This window comes from Perna viridis, chromosome 5 (genome assembly GCF_037379345.1).
Source record: "Perna viridis isolate PV_CMFRI_1.1 ecotype Kerala chromosome 5, ASM3737934v1, whole genome shotgun sequence".
NCBI classification, from domain to species: Eukaryota; Metazoa; Mollusca; class Bivalvia; order Mytilida; family Mytilidae; genus Perna; species Perna viridis.
In genome coordinates this window covers 11,285,899-11,306,918 of record NC_142449.1, presented here as the reverse complement: position 1 = coordinate 11,306,918, position 21,020 = coordinate 11,285,899, and the positions used below count along the sequence as shown (strand labels likewise).

Below are 21,020 nucleotides of genomic sequence, written 5' to 3'. Positions count from 1 at the left end.
TTCAATTCTTCACATTGTGCCCAACATCTGCTTACTGACTGTTATAGGTTAAAATATACTTAGCGGTTGACCTTCTAAATTTTCCACTCGTGAGTAGTATTTTATTGGGTTAAATACAGTTTTGTACGGTATTTCAATGTGGAATTTAATGGCCAAGATGTACATGTGTGTATAGTTGAAAGCAGTATAGCCAGCAGATAAGGTATTTATGATGTTCATTTTTCCATTTACTTACTTTTCATTTTTCGCACTGGCACTTCGCATGTTAAAGCTTTTTTGTATTTCAAAGTTTCATTTTATTAGATGTATTAAGTTGATTTGATACCACGATTCCTTATAGTGAGTACTTAAAATAAATTTTACAGGTTAGTTTTAGTACTTTAATTGTGAGTATCCTATTTATGTACAATTTGTGTCGAATTGATTGATGCAGTTTGTTTAAATATTTGCAATAATTTTCTATATTTTGCATATATTTGATAATTGATTTATTTTGTATGTGTATTAATATGTCTCGTAGTTCTTATTTTGTAGATCTTTTCAATGCCTTCTATATACTAATTAAAACAAAATTACACAATCGTGTTTTTCTTTGGCCCAACATATTCCATCAAGACCAACTTGGTCACAAAATAAATACATCTTCTAAGAAACTGAGAGCTAAATAAAGTATAATATTGTTTTGGAACAAAGAGCAACTTTTTCTTTAACAGTTTATGTACACACAGCATAGATATTTCTTCATTATTCAGGTATAGTTATTTCTTCATTATTCACAATGGTTCATATCACTTCCTTAGATACTTTTGAAATATTCTTTTAAATTCTTTACCTGACCTTATTTTTTCAACTTGATTTAGTGCTATGTTTGATCAAGTTCAAGATCATATGATGTTCCGGCGATTTTACATATAAAGTTGTAATTGCCCCATATTTCATGGTGACATTTGATAATCTTTTAAAATTAAATTTGTCTAATTTGGATAATTTTCTATCATGTCCGCATTAGTTACTTAATATACATAAGGATACTTCGTTAAATGAAATGTTATTGCCCAAATGTGAATTGTTTTTTTGGTTGGACCCCTTTGTGACTCGTGTTGAGGAGCAGCATTATTGTTCTTAGACTATTTCCAAATTAAACTTGAAATATGATGGGTGCCGCTGGCGGAGCAGGACATGTTTACCCTTACGGAGAACCTAATATCACTTCCGGTTTTGTGTGGGAGTTGATATTGCTAGTGTTTTAACTTTTTTGTTACGTCTTGTTTTCCTTCTTTTCAATTTTATATGTAATCTATTTTATTCGGTTTCGTACATTGTGTATGTAAATCATATCTGTTGTCTGTTTCTACTTTCTGGTCACGTTATTGAGTAATAACGAATTTAAATAGTTCCATTGTTCACCATTTTGTAATGTTTAGCTGATATTTGGCACAAATAAACTTACATAAGCTGATATAGTTCTAACAATAGAAATTGGGTTGTTTCTAGCTTCATCAGATAGTTCTGCTAGGTCTAGTAAATAGAATACAGCCTCCAAAACAGGGGAATCGAACTGAAGACATCAAACAGGCATTTAAAATCAAAGTACAATTATTTCAAATTTAAAAAAAAATATTGTGTACTGTAGACCAAGAAGATTACGATTGGTTGAACAACACATGGTAATACTTCTATTCGGTGGATATGAAAATAAACCATATTTAGTTATTTAACTAAAATTGCCTTGATTGAAATTTTTAATGTATGGATGAGCCATAAAATTGTTATAAACGTCACGCAAGCCAGACTTTTACAATTGCCAGTTTTGGATCTTTTCAATGATGATGTTTTCCTAACGAACAGAAAACCAGAACTAAGGTGTCATAAAGCTTGGTATTCACTGGCAAAAAGAGATGATCACTTGAAGTATCATGTTTGGTCAAAATTAAGATTCTAGAATGTGTATAGGGTGATATAGACTGACAGACAAACACAAGGTTGTGTTGCAACATCCCTGAAAACGAGAACAAATATTTTTACGTACTGAAATATTACTATATTATCAATGTTGATAGTTCACAGTATTTGCCTCTTCACATACCTGACCAAAATTCCACGGTTTTCCCCGATTTCTCCATTTGCTACCGACCCAGATTAATCCAGAGTCATTCAAGACGTATTCTTCTCTAGCCACTTTTTCCTCCATATAAACCGAATCATCTAGTAGAGATAAACATTTACCATATATTGAATTATATAATAGTTGTCGATAAACTGGTCAATATCGTGATATTTAGACTGCCCACAGGACAGTGGTATTGACTAAGACCATGATAATGACCGAGCATTAGGCAAGGTCATTATCGCTGCCGCAGTCAATACCACTGTCTTACGGGCAGTCTAAATATCACGATATTGACCAGTTCATTACCATCTATTTTGTTTATTTCATTGAGGAACAATATCCTCGATTTTTTTTCAGAAAGTCATGCAAATCGTGTTTTTGCATATTTACATTGACAACTGCTTGATCACGAATGCGTTTTAATAAGGGGCTGTAACTAACTCTAAATTCGTAACCGGGCATTACCACGGTGTGATCATGACCGCGGGCAATTTCAACATATGGTATTGACTGCTAAAACTTTATACTGCAGGTTAATTAATAGCACGTGAAAAGGTTTTATCCAATTGAAATAACTGATTATTCACTGATATGAAATAACACTTGATGTTATGGTGATTCATTGTTTTTGTGTATTTATACAATAGTTGCTTCTGTTGAGGACACTATCATGATAAATTGACTGAGCAAAAGACAGAGATATTGCCAGAAAAGTCGACAAATCTTCGAGTCAAAGGTGAGGACATTATCAAATTGAATGTTGAAGGCATTATCACATCCCAGTGAGGGACAATTTATTGATAACGTCATATACATTAGCAAATAATGTGTTAACTCCATTTTCGATATTTGAAGCAGGCATTATTGTGTAGTATTGCTCATTAGTAAATACCATATGTCCAGACTAGCTCATTCCTTTCTGATATAAAATAGATTGTTGTGTAGATGAATTTAATTTAGTAATTTTAACAGAGGATCCCAGGAGTCTAAATTGCTCACCTAGTTAATTGTTTACCTTTCAAGGACAATAACTCTAACATGGAGTAGTCCAACAACTTAAACATATTACATACTTTTGAAGGCTTTAGCATAAGGATCATTTCATTAATTAATTTTTTTTATCCACTATGGTTTTCAAGTTATAAGCTAAAAACTGCTAAAAATGTAATTTTTCGCCTTTCAAGGGCAATAACTCTATCAATGAGTCCTCCAACATCTCTGACCCAATAAAGCCTGTTGTAGAGCATATCAAGTCGAAGAAAAAAAATCACTATTATTTTTTTATTTATCCGTCGAAGTTTTTTTAGATATACCTTGAAATAAGTGGCCTGACTTCTTTGTTCTATATAAAAGACAACGGAGGTCATGTGAAAAAACGAAAAAAAACTATGTGTGGTATGAGACACTCTGTGCAAGCATATTACTGAGAACGTTCTTCCATAGTTTAAGATGTAAGAGCTATGGTTCTTATGTTTCTCTATTGTTTTCAATCCGAAATAATTGTTCAGTAAACTGTATGTTTAATGGCATAAAGTCTATATTTTGTCTATTATTACCCTTGCACCATGGATTAAAAATGAGTATAAGTTGAGCATCAGATTTAGTTCTGGAGAATTCTTTGTCATCTTTAAGCTTGGTTTCAATGTAGAATGTATATTTGCCGATGGAAGCGTCAGATGGTGACGTAAGAGTAACACGGAGTGTTTTAGTATCGTTTTTCTCGACCAAAGCTGTCCAGCAACCACCTATGTCACTGGTCGTTGTACCATTAAGGATGTCTAAAGGTATACGGATTACTGTCCCCTTACTTTCCTTCGGGCGTGATCCTAAAACATTTATTGAATATCATGTTTTTTCACATTACATGCCATAACAGCCCAATGCACTCATATTTACCCGAGAGCTCGTATACTAAAGCGACTGTATAGGTTGAGGGATATTTTTGCATGTGATTCGAAAAAAAAAATAAAGTTCAACATTTCGATATTTCAATGCCAATGGAGTGATGTTTTGCATATTACGAATGTGTTAATATGGAAATCTTTCCGCCTGACGGGCTGTTATCAATTGATAAAGTTCGGCATGCAACACATATACAGAAAACTCATATTTTTCAGTTTGCACAAAAGACTTATTGAGAAATCGGCTTTGATAATGTTATATTGGACTTACTAGGCATAAAATAAATAATTTAAAAGAGGATTTCATTAAAGACAATAAGGTCTTTGACTTGCAACAACCTTCAGTTAATATCACCAATGTGAACATCACTCTGCGCCATGGAAACCGTTTACAAACTTATACCAAGAAATTTGTATAGAAATTTGAAATTGAAATCATTGAAGAGTAGATGAAATATACCATAGGCGTACTGAATAGTGATGGCGTCATTTTCGGCGTCAATGTCCCGATCACATATCAAATCTATCTTGAACTGTTGGCCACGTCGTAGTATGAGATCCTCCTGGTCGTAATCATATGTGTTATGCTGTTTCCTATTAGGGTAAGTTAAGGTGTCCACTCTCTCGATCCCAATGGCCTTCTCAGCTGATTTTAATAAATAGAGAGAAACTAATAATTTAAAACATTTTGTTACGGAGTCGGGGGCGATCATCATCAGTTTCCATGGATACCATGGTGAATTTCAGACTGTCTATCAAGGCACCACAGTAGTTTTGTTTACTAAAGTCAGATGTTGTTTTAAGCGGAAATGTTTGAATGTCAAAAGCAACATGTGAAGTTTGAAGAGATTAACGTTTAGTCTAGTAGCGCTTGGATTAGAGGGACTTGCTTCCACTATCTAAAATGCAATCTGACAAGTAAATACCAGTTCAACCACAGGCACTTGGGGCACAGATGGTTTCGACCCCCCTTTTTTTAGTAATTCCCTTCACTACTACCTGATTCGATTTTTTTATAAGATAGTGGTATTAGGCATTCTTTTGTAATATTTTCAATCAATGGTCTTAGAAACTGACAAAAATATGAATTTTTAATCAAATTAACGAAACGGAAGGATATATACATTGTAGATTCTCGAGAAAAAGAAGCATTTTAACTATTAAATACATAAATACATATAACTCCTATAATAGATTGCTACAAGGCTGACATGGCATGTGAACTTTTGTATATGGAGAGTCACTAACACAGTATTATAAATAACAATTCATCTTTAACTTCTGAATGTATGCAGAAATTTGGGATTATTTTTTAATATCTTGTATGTTTTTCATAGTCAGGTTTTTATTAATACCCTACCAAGGTTTATTGAGGTGTTCTGAAGGTTTACAAATTGTTATACACAATTATACAGACTATTGAATACATTTTTTTACAATACTAAAGAAATATTTCAATATACCATAGAAAATAATTTGGGATTAAATATACAAGCCTAAATTATTACACTTTCGTGTTGTCCCATATTGTATCCCATATGGTAGAAGATGTCCGATTTACAATAAAATTCCCCAAAATCATTACTTTCAGTCCATGCATTTTCGCAGGAAAAGTTAACTCGTGATCTCGAAATATTGACAAAAACGTCAAACAGCAGTTGCAAGTTGATGTCGCTAATCCAATGGTGTGGCATATTCATATAAAGCTACATGTGCCTTCAAAATATCAAGTGGCTACTTCAAGTACTTGCAGGGAAAACATTTTTATCGGACGAACCGACGGAGGGACACTGTGAACAATGTATACATACCAGTATTAAATGATGATTTTAATAAGAACAAAAATCTGTGAGTGATACCCCCGCTTTCGATCGCGATATCAGGAACATACGCAAAGTCCTCGGTAAACAGAAAGTTGTTGTCAAATTCAAAATTATTCGGAAAAAAATCCCATCATATGCCCTTACTACAGGAAAAAATGTCAAAATTTCAAGCCGCTGTTATGAGTAACTACTTAGAAGTATGTGACAAGAATTCAACTGGCAAAAACATAAAGTCAGAAAATAAAAGCAACGTCCTCGGTAACCAGGATGTTGTCGATTTTTTCCTTAACTATATCCCACCATTTGGCATACCTATAGGAAAAATGTGTTAAAAATTCAAGCTGCTGTGATGAGCAGTTGCTGAGAAAACTATGAAAAAAAACGGACACAGGGAAACAGGGACAAGAGTAAAACAGTATATCTATCCTTTGGAACGGGGGTGTAGTTAAATTAAATATATTTACAAATTTAAGTACTTCTCTAAGAATCAGACAAAATGTGTACACGGTGAGGTACTCCTACAACATAAGAAGTTGGAATTCCGTTCCTCCATACCCCAACCTATTACTTCCGAGCGCCATATTGCTCGTTCCGCCGTTTTTTGAATCGGCAGAATTAAAGTAAACTATTTACCATTTAAAACGTTTTATACAGTTTCTTTACGATAATACGGTAGAAGGTGGCTAAACTGTAGAAAAACAATTGACCTACCTGATGAGAAAATCCAGCATTCCTGGAAATCCTTTGTAAATGCAGTTAAAATGAACTTTGGTGTTTAGCTTTTTGAATGCGCAATTCCGGTTGATAAAATTACGAATTTAAAATTTGCGAACTGAACATATCAAATTAACCAACGAATTGCCTTTACCAATTTTAAGTTCGTTTTGTCAAAAATACATTGTATTCCGTAGAATTAGTGACCTAATTCAAAACTGCTGGTCATTTTGACAACTGTCTTCATTACAATTGCTTTCTAGGTACTTAACAAATATTTAGGATTTTTATCGTTCGATTTCCGGTATGTTAAACTTCTTTTATATAAATAAAAGACCTAAAATGTTTTAAAATACGTTAAGCTAACTCACTTTTGCGGTGGCTTTCAACGTGTCAGATGCTAGAGGTAGGGTGGCACCAAGTCAGAAAATAGCTTGCCAGACAACCTCTAGCATTGCTGGAGTAACGGTGAGGCAAATGAAAGAAATAAAACACAGAGATTTTATTGCATTATCCAAATACTTATACCTTACAACCTTCAGAAATATCCATCAAAGTGCTTGTAAACTTTGCCTTTTTGGGATATTGATAGGTGAAATTTAGTTAAAATGCACTATGGAAAAAATGGCGGGGAAATTTTCCTGCATTCTTTCCCTATACAAGCACTCAAAAAATATCTACATCACAGATGCTTCAGGATAAATTTAAATAGCTTTTTGATTGTTTTCTTCATGTATTGAAATATTTGAGGCATAAAAGACCAAATTGAGAAAAATGATGTCACACATTGCCTAATTCTTACACAGAATGGTACTTAATACGCCATAAAAGACCTTAACTACCATTCTTATGTTAGATACGCACGTTTTTTCTTCTCCTTTAGAGTCGGAATTTTGCCCATGTATTCTTCATCTGTCAGCAAGTTGGATCGACCTTCTGGGTTATCTGCCAATCGTCTGCGTGCTCTGCAGAGTGAATTAAGGTTGAATATATTCGTTATCAACAGATTCCCAAGTTTATGTCCAAATACGTCTGCCTTCTTTTTATTATTGGATACATTTAATTGCAACCAGACAATGGACATGAGCCAAATTTTCCGGAATTTTGTTCATCGCATAGTACTCACAAGTTAATGCTATCATTATATTGGACTAATTAGGTAACACCGGGAATAATTTAAAAAAAAATACGAATTGTTCTTTGAAAGAGTAAGAGTAATCGATTATTGTAAAAAAAAGAAATAACACTGTTATAGTAACATTTAAAAAAACAAAAAAAAAAGATGAAGAAAAACACAAACATATACCACGGTCAAGCTTGAACTATAACCCCTTTTTTAACAAGGAGTGTAGAATACGACAGTCAAATCAAATGGGCTACTAACACCACATAATATAACTGTCGTAATAAGCTACAAAATCTTTACTGTTTCTGTGTTATTTTATCACAAAAAAAAAGCACCTTACAAGCTATTTAGTGCTTCAAGACTTTAAAGTTCGTAATTCAAACATTAAACAAAAAATAAAACGAGAACAATATATGGTAATGGTTGCAACGGTCCTTCTTTGTAGATTTCTGACTCAAAGTGTTCAATTTAGAGCAAAAATGTCGAAAATTATACTAAAATATGCATCTTCATAGATTTTTCTCTATCTCTTTATTCACAAATTTTCATTTTTATGAAAAATATGTTATTTTACATAATATTATTCTAAAAAACATTTCGGACATATGAACAAACTTTAAAGGCTCTATTTGCGCTCAGAATCTTGGGAAAATATGATCCCGGCTTTTAAAAAAGTACTTTCATTTTTTAAATGAAATATTGGTTAGCACTACCTCAAGAGTTCTACTGAACTTTCATGAGTGGTAGATCGAAAAAATAATATGCTGTCACTAATGAGAATTGCTTTTTCTTATTAACTGTTTCATATTTATCCTTTCTCATACCTTGGGTGTTATTTGAAGTACATTCTGCAAAATGTACCACCAAACCTCTTTCAAAACTTTTAATTTCTATACTCACAACTGTCAAAGAGGGTCTGCAGTCCTACCATAACACTTGTTACTTCCGTAGTGGTATTAATTCAATGTGGATCCTGAAAAATTCGAAAGATCTTTTGGAGACAATCAGTTCAAGACTATTATCTGAATATAATAACATTAAAACCTATGATTTTTCAACACTGTATACTTATGTTCCCCATACTCAGTTAAAATCCCGACTTAAAAACATTAAACGTGGTTGTTTTACCAAAAAAGATGGTACACCTAGATACAAATATATAGTTCTGGGTAGAGATTCCTCATACCTTGTAAGAAATAATTCCAAATCATCTTCCAAATATACAGAGGAAGATGTTTACAAAATGCTAGAATTTTTAATCGACAACATATTTTTCCAGTGTGGTGGACATGTTTTTCAACAAACGGTCGGCATTCCAATGGGAACAAATTGTGCTCCTTTACTTGCTGACATATTCATTCACTCTTATGAGGCTGATTTTATAGCTGATTTGACCCGAAAAAAGAATATCGTTTGTCTAGATCCTTTAATCTCAGTTTCCAAGGGAACCAAGGTTATAGCGGTAATCAAAAGCATGTATTCCAGGGACAAAACCAGACATGGAAAACAGACATACACAACAAAGAACATAAAGTAACTAAAATTATACATACAAAGTAACAAAAGTAAATGATCAACTCTGACTCCACTAAAAACTAGGAGCATGGACCAGATGCACCGGTAGGGTAAGCGTCCTCTGCTTATCTAGAAACACCCACAGAGTTGCTCATAAAAAGTCAAGTCCGGGGTAGACAAACGAGGAAAGGAAAACCATGACCCATTGAATAAATCAGTTTTCATGGTGTTGATGGATACACCATAACGATGATGACGACCATAAAACTTCTGCAGTGATGACTTAAATCTTGTAGCAACATAACCCTGTTCCAGAAGCCTAGTTGTTAGAGTACTAGTGCGATACAAAAAGTCTGCGTAGTTTCGGCAAGCTCTGACATAACGTATAAGTTGTGATATGAACACTCCATACGCAGGAGCCGAAAGGATGTTGCCACAAATGAAAGGAAAGTAGACAATTCTGAATGAAAATTCATCACGTTTGTCGTAAAGTTTTGTCAATAGTTTTCCTTTACCGTCGATTTCTAAGTGTACGTCAAGATATGAGGCTGACTTCACAGTGTCTGTAGTATCCCTTATCATCTCAAGTTCTTTTGGGTAGATGCGATGTATCAAATCCCCGAAATTAGGATTGTTTAAAGATAATACGTCATCTAAATAGCGGAAACTGAGATTACAGAATCTAGCGAAACGATATTCTTTCTTTCTGATCATATAAGCTGTAAAGTCAGCCTCATAAGAGTGAAGGAATAGGTCAGCAAGTAAAGGAGCACAATTTGTTCCCATAGGAATGCCGACCGTTTGTTGAAAAACACGTTCACCACACTGGACAAATATGTTGTCGATTAAAAATTCCAGCATTTTGTAAACATCTTCCTCTGTATATTTGGAAGATGATTTGGAATTATTTCTTACAAAGTATGAGGAATCTCTACCAAGAACTATATATTTGTATCTAGGTGTAAATATATAAATATGAAACAAAGTCAAAGTATCAATGTTGTCTGTAACAGTAACTATGGCGACCAACAAGAACGATGACTTCAAAGGAAATAAGCGGATACTTTGTCGACAGTATATATTTAAATATTATGCTGTTACGATTTTCATTTATTTACTTTCTTAGATAAAACTTCCGGTCCATATAATGCCATATGGACCGGTAAGATTATATGGACCGCCTCGCTTTCAAATTAAGACCATGACGTCATAATTTAAGAAGTTGTGTATGTTTCTCTTTTCTTCACACGGCGATCTAGAGTAAACTATATATAAAAAGTATAATGTAGCAAATAGTTCATGCTACTTCGGACTAAATGGCAATATATGGACCGGTTGGTCGCCCCCACAAATTCAATAGACCTCAGCTACGCTTCAGTCATAATTTTTTGGGGCGACCAATCGGTCCATATATTCCCATATGACCCTTAGCATCATTGCTAAATAGTTTGCGTTTATTTAAGGGATGACTGTTGTATATTTTTCAGTCCGTATGAAAATCATCTAATCATAGATGTAACACGCTTTCTGATAGGGTAAAAAAAACGGTTCCATTATCTCAAAGACTAAGTTTTGTTATGTGACTGTGACGTCATCAACCTTTTTTGCTGATTTACTCGCTGAATTTTGATACTAAAATCAAATTACAAGCAATGACATATTTTTTCGTTCTATAGGGGAAAGAACCCCAATGCCCGTGGTGCACAGTTGAAAACAACCTGCTATGCATAGTAGGTGTTACCTATGAAATCAAATTATAATGTTAAGGTGGCACTTATACGTTTCTCCGAAGATACGATCGCAACCAACTGTTTCGGAATCAATTAAAGCACAATGATCTCTTCTGGTTCTCTCTAATCACTTTCTATAATGTATAACGATCATCTCAAAGTGATATCTGACCTTATTCTCCTGTATGACCAAGTGTTGATTCAATCTTGTACATTAAACATTACAGTGTGAGAGTAAATAACGTCTAGTTACTTTCATTTAGGGGGCTGGGGAACCAGGATTCTAGCGGAAATCAAAGAATGTAATCCTGGGACTAAGACCAGACTTGGAAAACAGACAACAAGGAACATAAAGTAATTCAAATAAATCAGACGACAAAATACTGAATGGAACAAGCGATATGTGCGATAAAACACTGAATGGAGCAAGCGATATGTGCGATGAATTTGCAGAACAGTTCGACAACAATTCATCGGTTTCAGAAAACTCAATCGATTCTTAAAATGTTATACGGAAGTCTTTTCTCCAGATCGAAAGTATGGATCACATTCGTAAATGTGAAATACATGAGCTGACCAAGATTTAATCGAGATTACCGATCAAGAAAGCATAACATACGCTAGCAAATTATTTGTGTGATTTTCACCAAAGCACAACACTCAAGGCCTTGAATAAGCGCCGTTATGCCCTTAAGTTATATAAAGGAAGAATACATCTAACACTGACATAAACTCGTAAGGAGCTATCTCAGAAATACCTTGCATATGTAAAGTGTTCGAAAAGCTGTTCGATTGTCCATTAAATGAACTTTTGATTACCGCTATATCCTTGCTTCCCTTGATTACTCTCTCTACTACCGATGTAACTGCAAATGCTTTACTAAGAAAAAACGTGCAGTATGTTCGTCTATTTTAACATTCAAGAAACCATTCATTACTGTCATGAAAGAAATTCCAGTGTTATCATGACATTTATTGACAGTAAATGTGCTTTTGATATCACAATGTGCTTAAAATAAGCTATTCGAACTCAGAATATTATTACATTTTTCGAACGTAAATCGATTAAATATATTAGGACTTAAGTCGTAACAAAAGTAACACTAACGATAATGGATCGAAGAGACAACAACCCCAACGGGATGAAAAATGTCACCTCAAGGCTATCCATATGTCTGAACGGTGAACGACGAGGAAACCCTCATACCACAGTAAAGATTGCAGTTGGTCCAAAAACAACATTACACACCGATACAGCGAAAAAGTTGTTTTTATAGAATTCAGTAACATGAAAGAAAATTGAAAGTGAAAAATAGTTGTAAGAACAAAGTTACCGAACACTAGTGAAAACAAAAACAAGACATACAAATGCCAGGAATTCCTGAATTGGGACAAGATGCCAGGAATTCCTGAATTAAGACAGGCGCGGTTCAAGTACTTTGGCGTGATCACAACCCTTTCCCCTATTAAAATCTGGCCACTGTGAAAAAAAATAAACACACAAAAATCACTTAAAATGGTCCGAGTCCCTTTTAAAACAGAAATAAAGAAACTGATGATAAGTTACACAAAAGCACAAACAAAAAACTACTAGCAATTAACTGACATGCCAGTTCTCATAAGGACACAACCCATGTCATGCCGAAAGACCATATGAGCGAATCAATGTAAATGCAAAAAAATGCTATCTTTAACGTTTAAGTTACTGCAAAATGCACAGAAGCATTCATCAAGGAAATTTACTCTCAGCTAAATATAAACAAACCCATCGATACACTTTTTAACATCTTCTGGTCATGGTACCATAAACTTGACATACAGACTGGATCCCCAGTTCAGGCAAATTGCATCGCTCTGGTGTCCTGTAGTGAAAGCGCAAAGCAAAACATGAACTTTGCAGACTAAAGTATCAGTAGGAAATTTGAAATTCCGCAACCTTAAAGCTAGATAATGGTATTCCGCATTTGAAGCAACCAACTGATGTAAACCTTTTGCTACATTGTGGACCGATTCCAATAGGTATATATGTTAAACACGTTGGCATAAACCTCGACAACAACTTTAGTTCAATGGAAAAAATCATGAAGCAAGGTGTTCATTCATGTATCCTGAATAACAAGATAATTACCATGTAGCTCAATTACACAAAAACTATGCATGGAATCATTCAATAATGAATTGTCAATACTAGAACGTGCTCATCGTTATATTTTTGCAAACACATACAAGGTCTGCCAAAAATACTGATGCATGTAATGAGTCTTAGACCGGAAAAAGCTATGTTCCTTAGGAAATTAAGTAACCTTAACGAAGCAAGTTTTTCTTACCATACTATTATTGTCTCTGAACAATTGTGTGACGTCAGAACGCTATTTTAAGGCTCTCGACGATCTTATATTCGTTGAAACCCCAGTAGGGAAAAATCAATGCTAGTATGTCATGTATGGTCGTATTCACAGACCTTCAAGTTTTGTTTTGGCTAAATATATGCCATTTACTGAAAAATAGGGTATTTATAGGGAAACTTCATGTATTTATAAAGGCAATATAGGGATAACAATCAATCAACAAGACTTGATCGATGTGATCATGAAACTAGAGGCTCTCTACTGTTGACTACAATGTGCTTAAAATAAGCTATTCGACCTCAGAATCTTTGAAAAATTTTCCAACTTTGGAGCCTGTATCGCTCATCTGGGCAAAAAAGTCTTTTCAGCAATCTAAAGGACACAATTAAAAAAAGGACTCTTAAACCCTATTGTCATGTTACCATAAGAATCATTAAATACATTGATAGTTTCCTAGTTTTCAAGTTTTATGCTAAGGGACTTGAGGTCGCGAGTTAGATTCATCAATTGGGCCTGTGGTTTTATGCTATAACCTTATAGTCAATATATTGGCCTTTCAAGGGCAATAACTCTACTAAAGATGCCACCATTCAACTTGGACCCTATCAAGAAATTTGTAGCACATGCCATTCAACTTTACCTTAGTACCCCACTAGGGACCCTTAATATTAAAAAAAATTCTGATAAGTCTATTTACTTCTTATTAGTACTCTCATAAATTTATGTTTATTCTGATAACCTCGTGACATTTCCTTTTTTGTACTTTATTGATATACCGTAAATACACATTTTATTGTATTATGTTATATTCTTTATAGACCGTTAAAAATCTGACGACAACTGTTGAAAATGTTACCAAAAGAGTAGACGATATAGAGAAGGGTATGAATTTCATCAACGAAACTTTTGAATATAGTAAATCCGAAGTCCGAGAAGTAAAATCTTTACTAACAGAAATTAAAGCAGATAATTTTGAAATGTGCAAAAACATGGGTCAATTGAAAACTGATTTACAAGAACTTCACAATAGACACATTGACCTTCAAACACGATCAATGCGGAAAAATCTCATTTTTACCGGAATTCCCATGCCGAACAAATATGAATCTTCTGATGACACCGAAAAAGTACTTGACGATTTCATGTTTAGACAATTGAAAATGGATGAAATAGGGGCTTATCATAGAGCGCACAGATTCGGAAAAGAATACGAGGTTAAAGATCGAAGCGGAAATGTTAAGTATACGACAAAATCAATTGTTTGCCGATTTCAAAACTTTAAGGAGCGAGAGCGTGTCCGAAAATCCGCAAAAGAGCTTAAGGGAACAGTCTACGGAATAAGTGAACAATTTCCGAAAGAAGTAAACGATAAACGGAAAGAATTATGGCCACAATTTCAAGAAGCTAGACGCTCATTTTAAACGAGATCGATTATAAGTTGATGGCACGGAAGTTTTCCCCTCTGTTAAACACAATAGAATGCGAATGGAAACAAATGACATTAATGGTGACAACCTGCGACAACGACATGAAGGCCAAGGAGCACGACCGAAAACTAGAGACTCTGGACGACCCCGTCGAGACCCCCTTCACCAGTCATATAAGGACAACCATGGAGAGCGGTCAACCTTAACCGAAGATCAGACGATCAATATTGAACAGTCTAGTACCTCAACAATAGACCCTAATTTCTTATTTTGTAAATAAAAACAGTCATAACAGTGTTAACATTTTGTCATTGAATGTATGTGGACTTAAAAGTAGATTGAAATATCCTGAATTTAGGTCATTGTTAAAAGAATTTGATATATTGTGTTTTACCGAAACACGACTTGATGTTTGTGACTTGATCGAATGCGATGACTATATTTAAATTTAAAAATAGGCATAAAATTTCACTACATAGATCAGGCGGTTTAGCCTTGGGTTATAAAAATACTTTGAAAAATATATTAAAGTTTTAGAATCTGAATCAGATTTTGTCTAGAACTCTAACAAATAGGCTTCTGGAACAGAGTTATGTTGCTACAAGATTGAAGTCATCACTACAGAAGTGTTATGGCCGTTATCATGAACTTGTGGATCGTTATGGTGTATCCATCAGCACAATGAAAACTGATTTATTCAACGGGTCATAGTTTTCCTTCACTCGTTTGTCTACCCCGGACTTGACTTTTTATGAGCAACTCGGCGGGTGTTTCTAGAAAAGCAGAGGACGCTTACCCTACCGGTGCACCTGGTCCATGCTCCCATTTTTTAGTGGAGTCCGAGTTGCTCATTTACTTTTGTCACTTTGTATGTATGATTTTAGTTACTTTATGTTCTTTGTTGTGTATGTCTGTTTTCCATGTCTGGTCTTTGTCCCTGGATTACATTCTTTTGATTACCGCGTTCCCTTGATTACTCTTTCAAGTAGATAAAACTGTTTATGGTTTAGAAGAAAATATAATTTTTGGTATTGTATATATAACACCCATTAATACGAAATATGCATCGGATGATGCGTTTGATGAAATGGAGGTTGAATTTCAACGTTTTCGCCAAAAAAACAGATAATATTTTCCTTCTTGGAGATTTTAATAGTAGAACGGCAAGTTTAAAAGATTTTTATGATGATATTGGAAATTTTTATATTGATAACAATACGGAAATAGATATTGATTATACTGATGTTTCAAAATTAGATTTGCTAAATTTATCAAGGATTAGAAATAATCCCGATTTAGTTATAAATACATACGGTAGAAAATTTACTGATTTTTGTAAAAACAGTAAGATTTTTATATTGAATGGTAGAATAGGTCAGGACATCGTCGGTCGAGTCACAACAAAACATGACAGCGTAATAGATTATATTGTGTGTACATCAAGTGTGTTAGAATGTATCAATGATTTCGAAATTTTAGATTTTTCAAGTTTATTTTCAAATGTTCATTCTCCTTTATGTTTAGAAATAAATATTGCTCAGTCAAAGTTTAATCATACTATACAGGACAATCAAGGTTCCGGAGTGAGAATTAAGAAATGAAATACTGAAAATGTTAATAGTTTTAAGAGTAATTTAAATCAGCAAAAAATTCTCTTCTTACATTGTTACCAAGTGGTAATTTAGATGATGTACCAAAGCATGAAGTAGAACGTTTCTCAAATGAAATTACGAATATTTTACTAGATTGTACAAGAAATACGTGTGTGGTGAGTAATTTTGAACATAACTCAAAGAAAAAAATTAAACATGACAAATTATGGTTTAATTCAGATTGTCTAGAAAAGAATTCAGAAAAGCTAATCGACTTTTTAAACATTGTGGATCAAACTCATTTAAAGAAAGATTAAGACAAAGTGAGAAATTTTATAAAGATATCATGAATAAGAGTATAAATAAAAAGAATGAAGAACTAAGACAGAAAATGAAATGTATGAAAAGTAAAAATCCAAAAGAGTTTTGGAAAATTTTTAATAAAAGGGAATATGCAGGAAAAGGCGATATAAGTATTGAAGTTTTGTTTGACTTTTTCAAAGATTTGAATAAGAATAATCACACCGATGATTATGGCATTGATAGTAGATTAAATTTAGAGTCCATTAATGAGACTCTTAATAGCATCATTACTAGAGATGAGATTTTATCTGCAGTAAAAAAGGCGAAGAATAACAAATCACCTGGAGAAGACAAAATTATTAATGCATATATAGCTTCGTCTTTGGACATTATGATAGAAGTTGATGAAAAATTCTTCAATATAATTTTCGACACAGGTATTCTGCCGGAGGCCTGGTTGATAGGGAATATAATACCTATTTACAAGAACAAAGGAAGTACTTTAGAGGCTAAAAATTATAGGCCTATTACTTTATTGTCTTGTCTAGGTAAGATTTTTACGTCGATTCTTAATCAAACATTGAGTAATTTTACAGAAGAATTAAGTATTTTAAATGAAAATCAGGCAGGCTTCCGGCAAGGATATTCAACTACTGACCATATTTTCTCATTATATGCATTGTTTGATCTACTTCGTCTTAGAGGAAAGAGATTGTTTGTTACTTTTGTAGATTCCGAAAAAGCTTTCGATTTCGTGCATAGAAATTCTTTACTACATAAACTTATTTTAAATAATATTGATGGTAAATTTTTGAGGGTTATAAAAAACATAAAATCCCGTGTAAGATATAATAACCAGACCTCAGATATTTTTTCTAGTGAAATTGGCGTACGACAAGGAGAAAACCGATCTCCTCTCCTTTTTTCACTATACCTTAATGATTTAGAACAGTATTTGGAAAACTCGAATATGGATGGTCTAATGTCCATTAGCACAGATGTTGATATAGAGTTGAATTTATATTTTAAATTATTTCTACTTTTATATGCAGATGACACTGTATTGCTTGCAGAGTCAAGCACTGATCTGCAGCTACTTTTGGACACTTTTTCAGAATATTGTAATCAGTGGCAGCTGAAAATTAACGTTGATAAAACTAAAGTAATGGTATTTTCCAAAGGTAAAGTTTCATAAAAATTAAAGTTTTATACAAATGGAAGAGAATTGGAAATAGTTAAACAATATAAATATCTTGGTATCATTTTTTCTAGTAATGGTTCATTTCTTGCAACAAAAATATACCTCAGAGAACAAGCTATGAAAGAGTTGTACTCCGTGATTAGAAAATGCAGATTTAATAATTTATCAATAAGATGTCAACTTGATATGTTTGACAAGGCAATTTCTCCTATATTATTGTATGGAAGTGAAATATGGGGCTTTGAAAATATAAATATAATTGAAAAAATACAGTTGTACTTATGCAAACACATTTTAAGACTAAAACAGTCAACTCCTAATTATATGGTATACGGAGAGCTTGGTCAATATCCACGTTCTATTAAGATCAAGTTGAGAATGGTAGATTTTTGGATTCGGTTAAATAACAGTGAGAATAAGATATCGTCTATTTTTTGTAGATTACTCTTCATATATTATATGAATTACCGGGTATGAAAACAATTGGGTTTGTTATATCAAAACTATTTTTGATAATTGCGGAATGAGCAATATCTGGCAAAATACACAACTGTATGCAAGAGAATGGATAATTGAGTCACTTAAGCAAAAATTAAAGGATCAATTTTTACAAGAGTGGTTATCAGATATTAATAACTCATCTAAGTCATTATGTTACAGAATTTACAAGACTGAATTTAAGTTTGAAAATTATCTTAAAATATTACCATTTAATTTCCTATTCATATTAAGTAAATTTCGATGTGGAAATCATCGACTACCTGTGGAGGTGGGCAGATGGCAGAATATTCCACGTGAAGAGAGATCCTGTCACCCGTGTGGCTCCACTGATATAGGCGATGAGTTCCATTTCATTATGTCATGCGATGCTTTTAAAAATGAGCGTCGTAAATATTTGTCTACAGATTATCTTACTCGTATTAATATTTTAAATTTTTGTCGTACCATGTCATCAGAAAACATTGTTGAGCTTGAAAAATTATGTAAATTAATCAAATGTATTTCTTCGAAACTAGCACCTCCTGGTTAACATATCATATTGTATGTATTGTATGTATTTCCACACATGCAGCAGTTACTGCATATATTATATTATTTTATTATCTTCTCTATAACTATGTTCAGTTTATGAGAATAAAGATATCTATCTATACCTATCTTTATCATATACACATGAAATTTAAAAAAAATACACCAGAATGGAAATACTGAATATGTCAAAGAGCCACCAATCCCACCGAAATGAAAATGTAAGCTCAAGGTCACCCGAAGGTTTTCAATGAATGACCTGAAAACCCTCACACCACAGGGCAGGCTGTACATTCCGAGAATAATAAAACGCATATAAGGCATATACAGATGTAGGTTACATTCAAATACCCCCAATGCGTAAAAAACGTTATATTAATTACAACGAGTAGGTATCTTAGATTTTATATTTCCGAAAAATTATCAAACCCAACAGATATTTTAATATCTCCAATTAATGTGCTCTTGTTAACATTTGCATTTTTTAAATAAGTAAGACAGACATGCATCATATTTTTGTATCTTAAGTAAATAACGCTGGGTTTTTATATCCAGTTGTGGACGGACAAATTATCAAATCATATAAACAAGACCAAGAGTTGTGATATAAATTTGATTGCACGGTAATTTACCATACATAAAATAAAATATAGTCAAAATTAGAAAATTGGTCATTTTTTTACTAGGTTTAAACGTCGACGATTGATAGTAGATGTTTGCCTTCTTATTATTATTGCTGTTTACCCATTTGTTTCTGAAGCTGATTTTAAAGAGACAGTATGTATAACTCTTGTCTACACATCATATAGATGTACATAACCAATTTGTCCAGATTATGAGGATACACAGGATCGGATAGTCTTTTTTATTACAATACGACTGTAATGGTTTTAATTTATTCCAATGTTTTATTCAGAAAGATAAACACAAATTTAGATATATTTATTTAAAATATGTTTGGTTAAAAGTGTAGAACATGTATAGCACAATTATCAGTAAATTTATTGACATAAAAAAAAAAAACTTCTTCTCGAGATGTATTCGTTACAGACGACTTGATCAACATTCAAAACATAACAATGTTCAATTATTAACGATCTTTATATAAATAGAATCAATTCAATGAAATAGTCAACAGGTTTTGAGAAATTTACTTTTTAAAATCCATTGAATCATTTAAGGTCAATAAAAATTAAGTGTGTGTTGTGTAAAGCAAATGTGTACACGTGGTGGACGTCCAATCGAGGTCACGCATGGTTTACACAAGATTACCTGACCACATTGCTCTAATTAATTTTAGCTACGATTTTAGTTGCATTTAAAAAAATATATACTTACGGGGTATCCCTCAAATTGTAACGTCGCTTTTTCGGGACAGGGCTAGAATTTGGGGAAATGTCCGGCTTGCTTCGTCTGCGTGGCATCCTGAAGGTCGGGGAATTCAGTAATCGGTTATGTACAATAAAAATATCAACATACCGAACCAGAACATAACAAGAGGCTCTAGAGGGGTTACACCTGTATTCTGTACCGGAATTCTCAAAAGCCTGAAAAAACCCTTTGCAACCAATTATCTAATCGTACAATCGTATTCCGACCATGTTGTTAAGACGTAGACACCAAAGACTATTTTTTTTCTTACTTGCTCCTCACACAGTGTTTACTTGTCGCGCGAATATTTGATAATATAAGAAACAAGTGCGGATATCTAATTTTAATCATTGCGGACTTTCTTTTTTAAATGCTCTGGCTTTTCGTTCCATGTCGTAGCCTCTTAGCGGTTCAATTAAAATGACATTATTTGTTTGTTTGTTTCCTGTATTTTTCTTTCTTTCTTTTTTCTTTTTTTCTTTCTTTTTTTTTTTTTTGGGGGGGGGGGGGGGGGGGGGGGTGTTAGCTAACCAAGTAAAAAGCTACAGATATGCGGAAACAATGATTTTACGAACCCATGCAGAACTGACACTCATTCACATTTTCCATGCAGTATGTGTAACTTTTTCAGTATTTGTATTCATGTTGTATGGATGATACACATTATTATAAAAAAAAAAATGACGAATTGAACAGTTTGAATTTGAATTCATGCTCTTGTGGATCTCCTTCAAGTAATACAATATCATATGTACAACATCTAAAATGCTTACCCTTCTTATACACGACCATTAAAATAGACCGTTTTTTGGCCGCACTTCCGTATCTCC

General features: G+C 33.4%; 1 protein-coding gene and 1 pseudogene across 3 annotated transcripts in view; one reads left to right on the top strand and one right to left on the bottom strand.

The window, feature by feature from the left end:
- Window positions 1–20,340, bottom strand: part of LOC148616017 (protein-glutamine gamma-glutamyltransferase K-like) — a 31,009-nt gene extending 10,669 nt beyond the window's left edge. The window contains exons 1-6 of one of the 3 annotated variants that reach the window (XM_088582642.1): window positions 20,158–20,340; window positions 7,413–7,513; window positions 4,472–4,657; window positions 3,667–3,936; window positions 2,087–2,205; window positions 1,451–1,558 (exon numbers count right to left, since the gene is read on the bottom strand). In XM_088582642.1, the coding sequence (XP_088438768.1) occupies window positions 1,451–1,558; window positions 2,087–2,205; window positions 3,667–3,936; window positions 4,472–4,657; window positions 7,413–7,513; window positions 20,158–20,243 (870 nt within the window). In that variant the 5' untranslated portion in view covers window positions 20,244–20,340. Of the gene's footprint in view, window positions 1–1,450; window positions 1,559–2,086; window positions 2,206–3,666; window positions 3,937–4,471; window positions 4,658–7,412; window positions 7,514–12,684; window positions 12,774–20,157 lie in introns of those variants that run through there. The other 2 variants (XM_088582641.1, XM_088582640.1) reach the window with 2 other exon arrangements.
- On the top strand, window positions 14,747–18,820 carry LOC148616018 (uncharacterized; annotated as a pseudogene).
- Window positions 20,341–21,020: the final 680 nt, after the last annotated feature.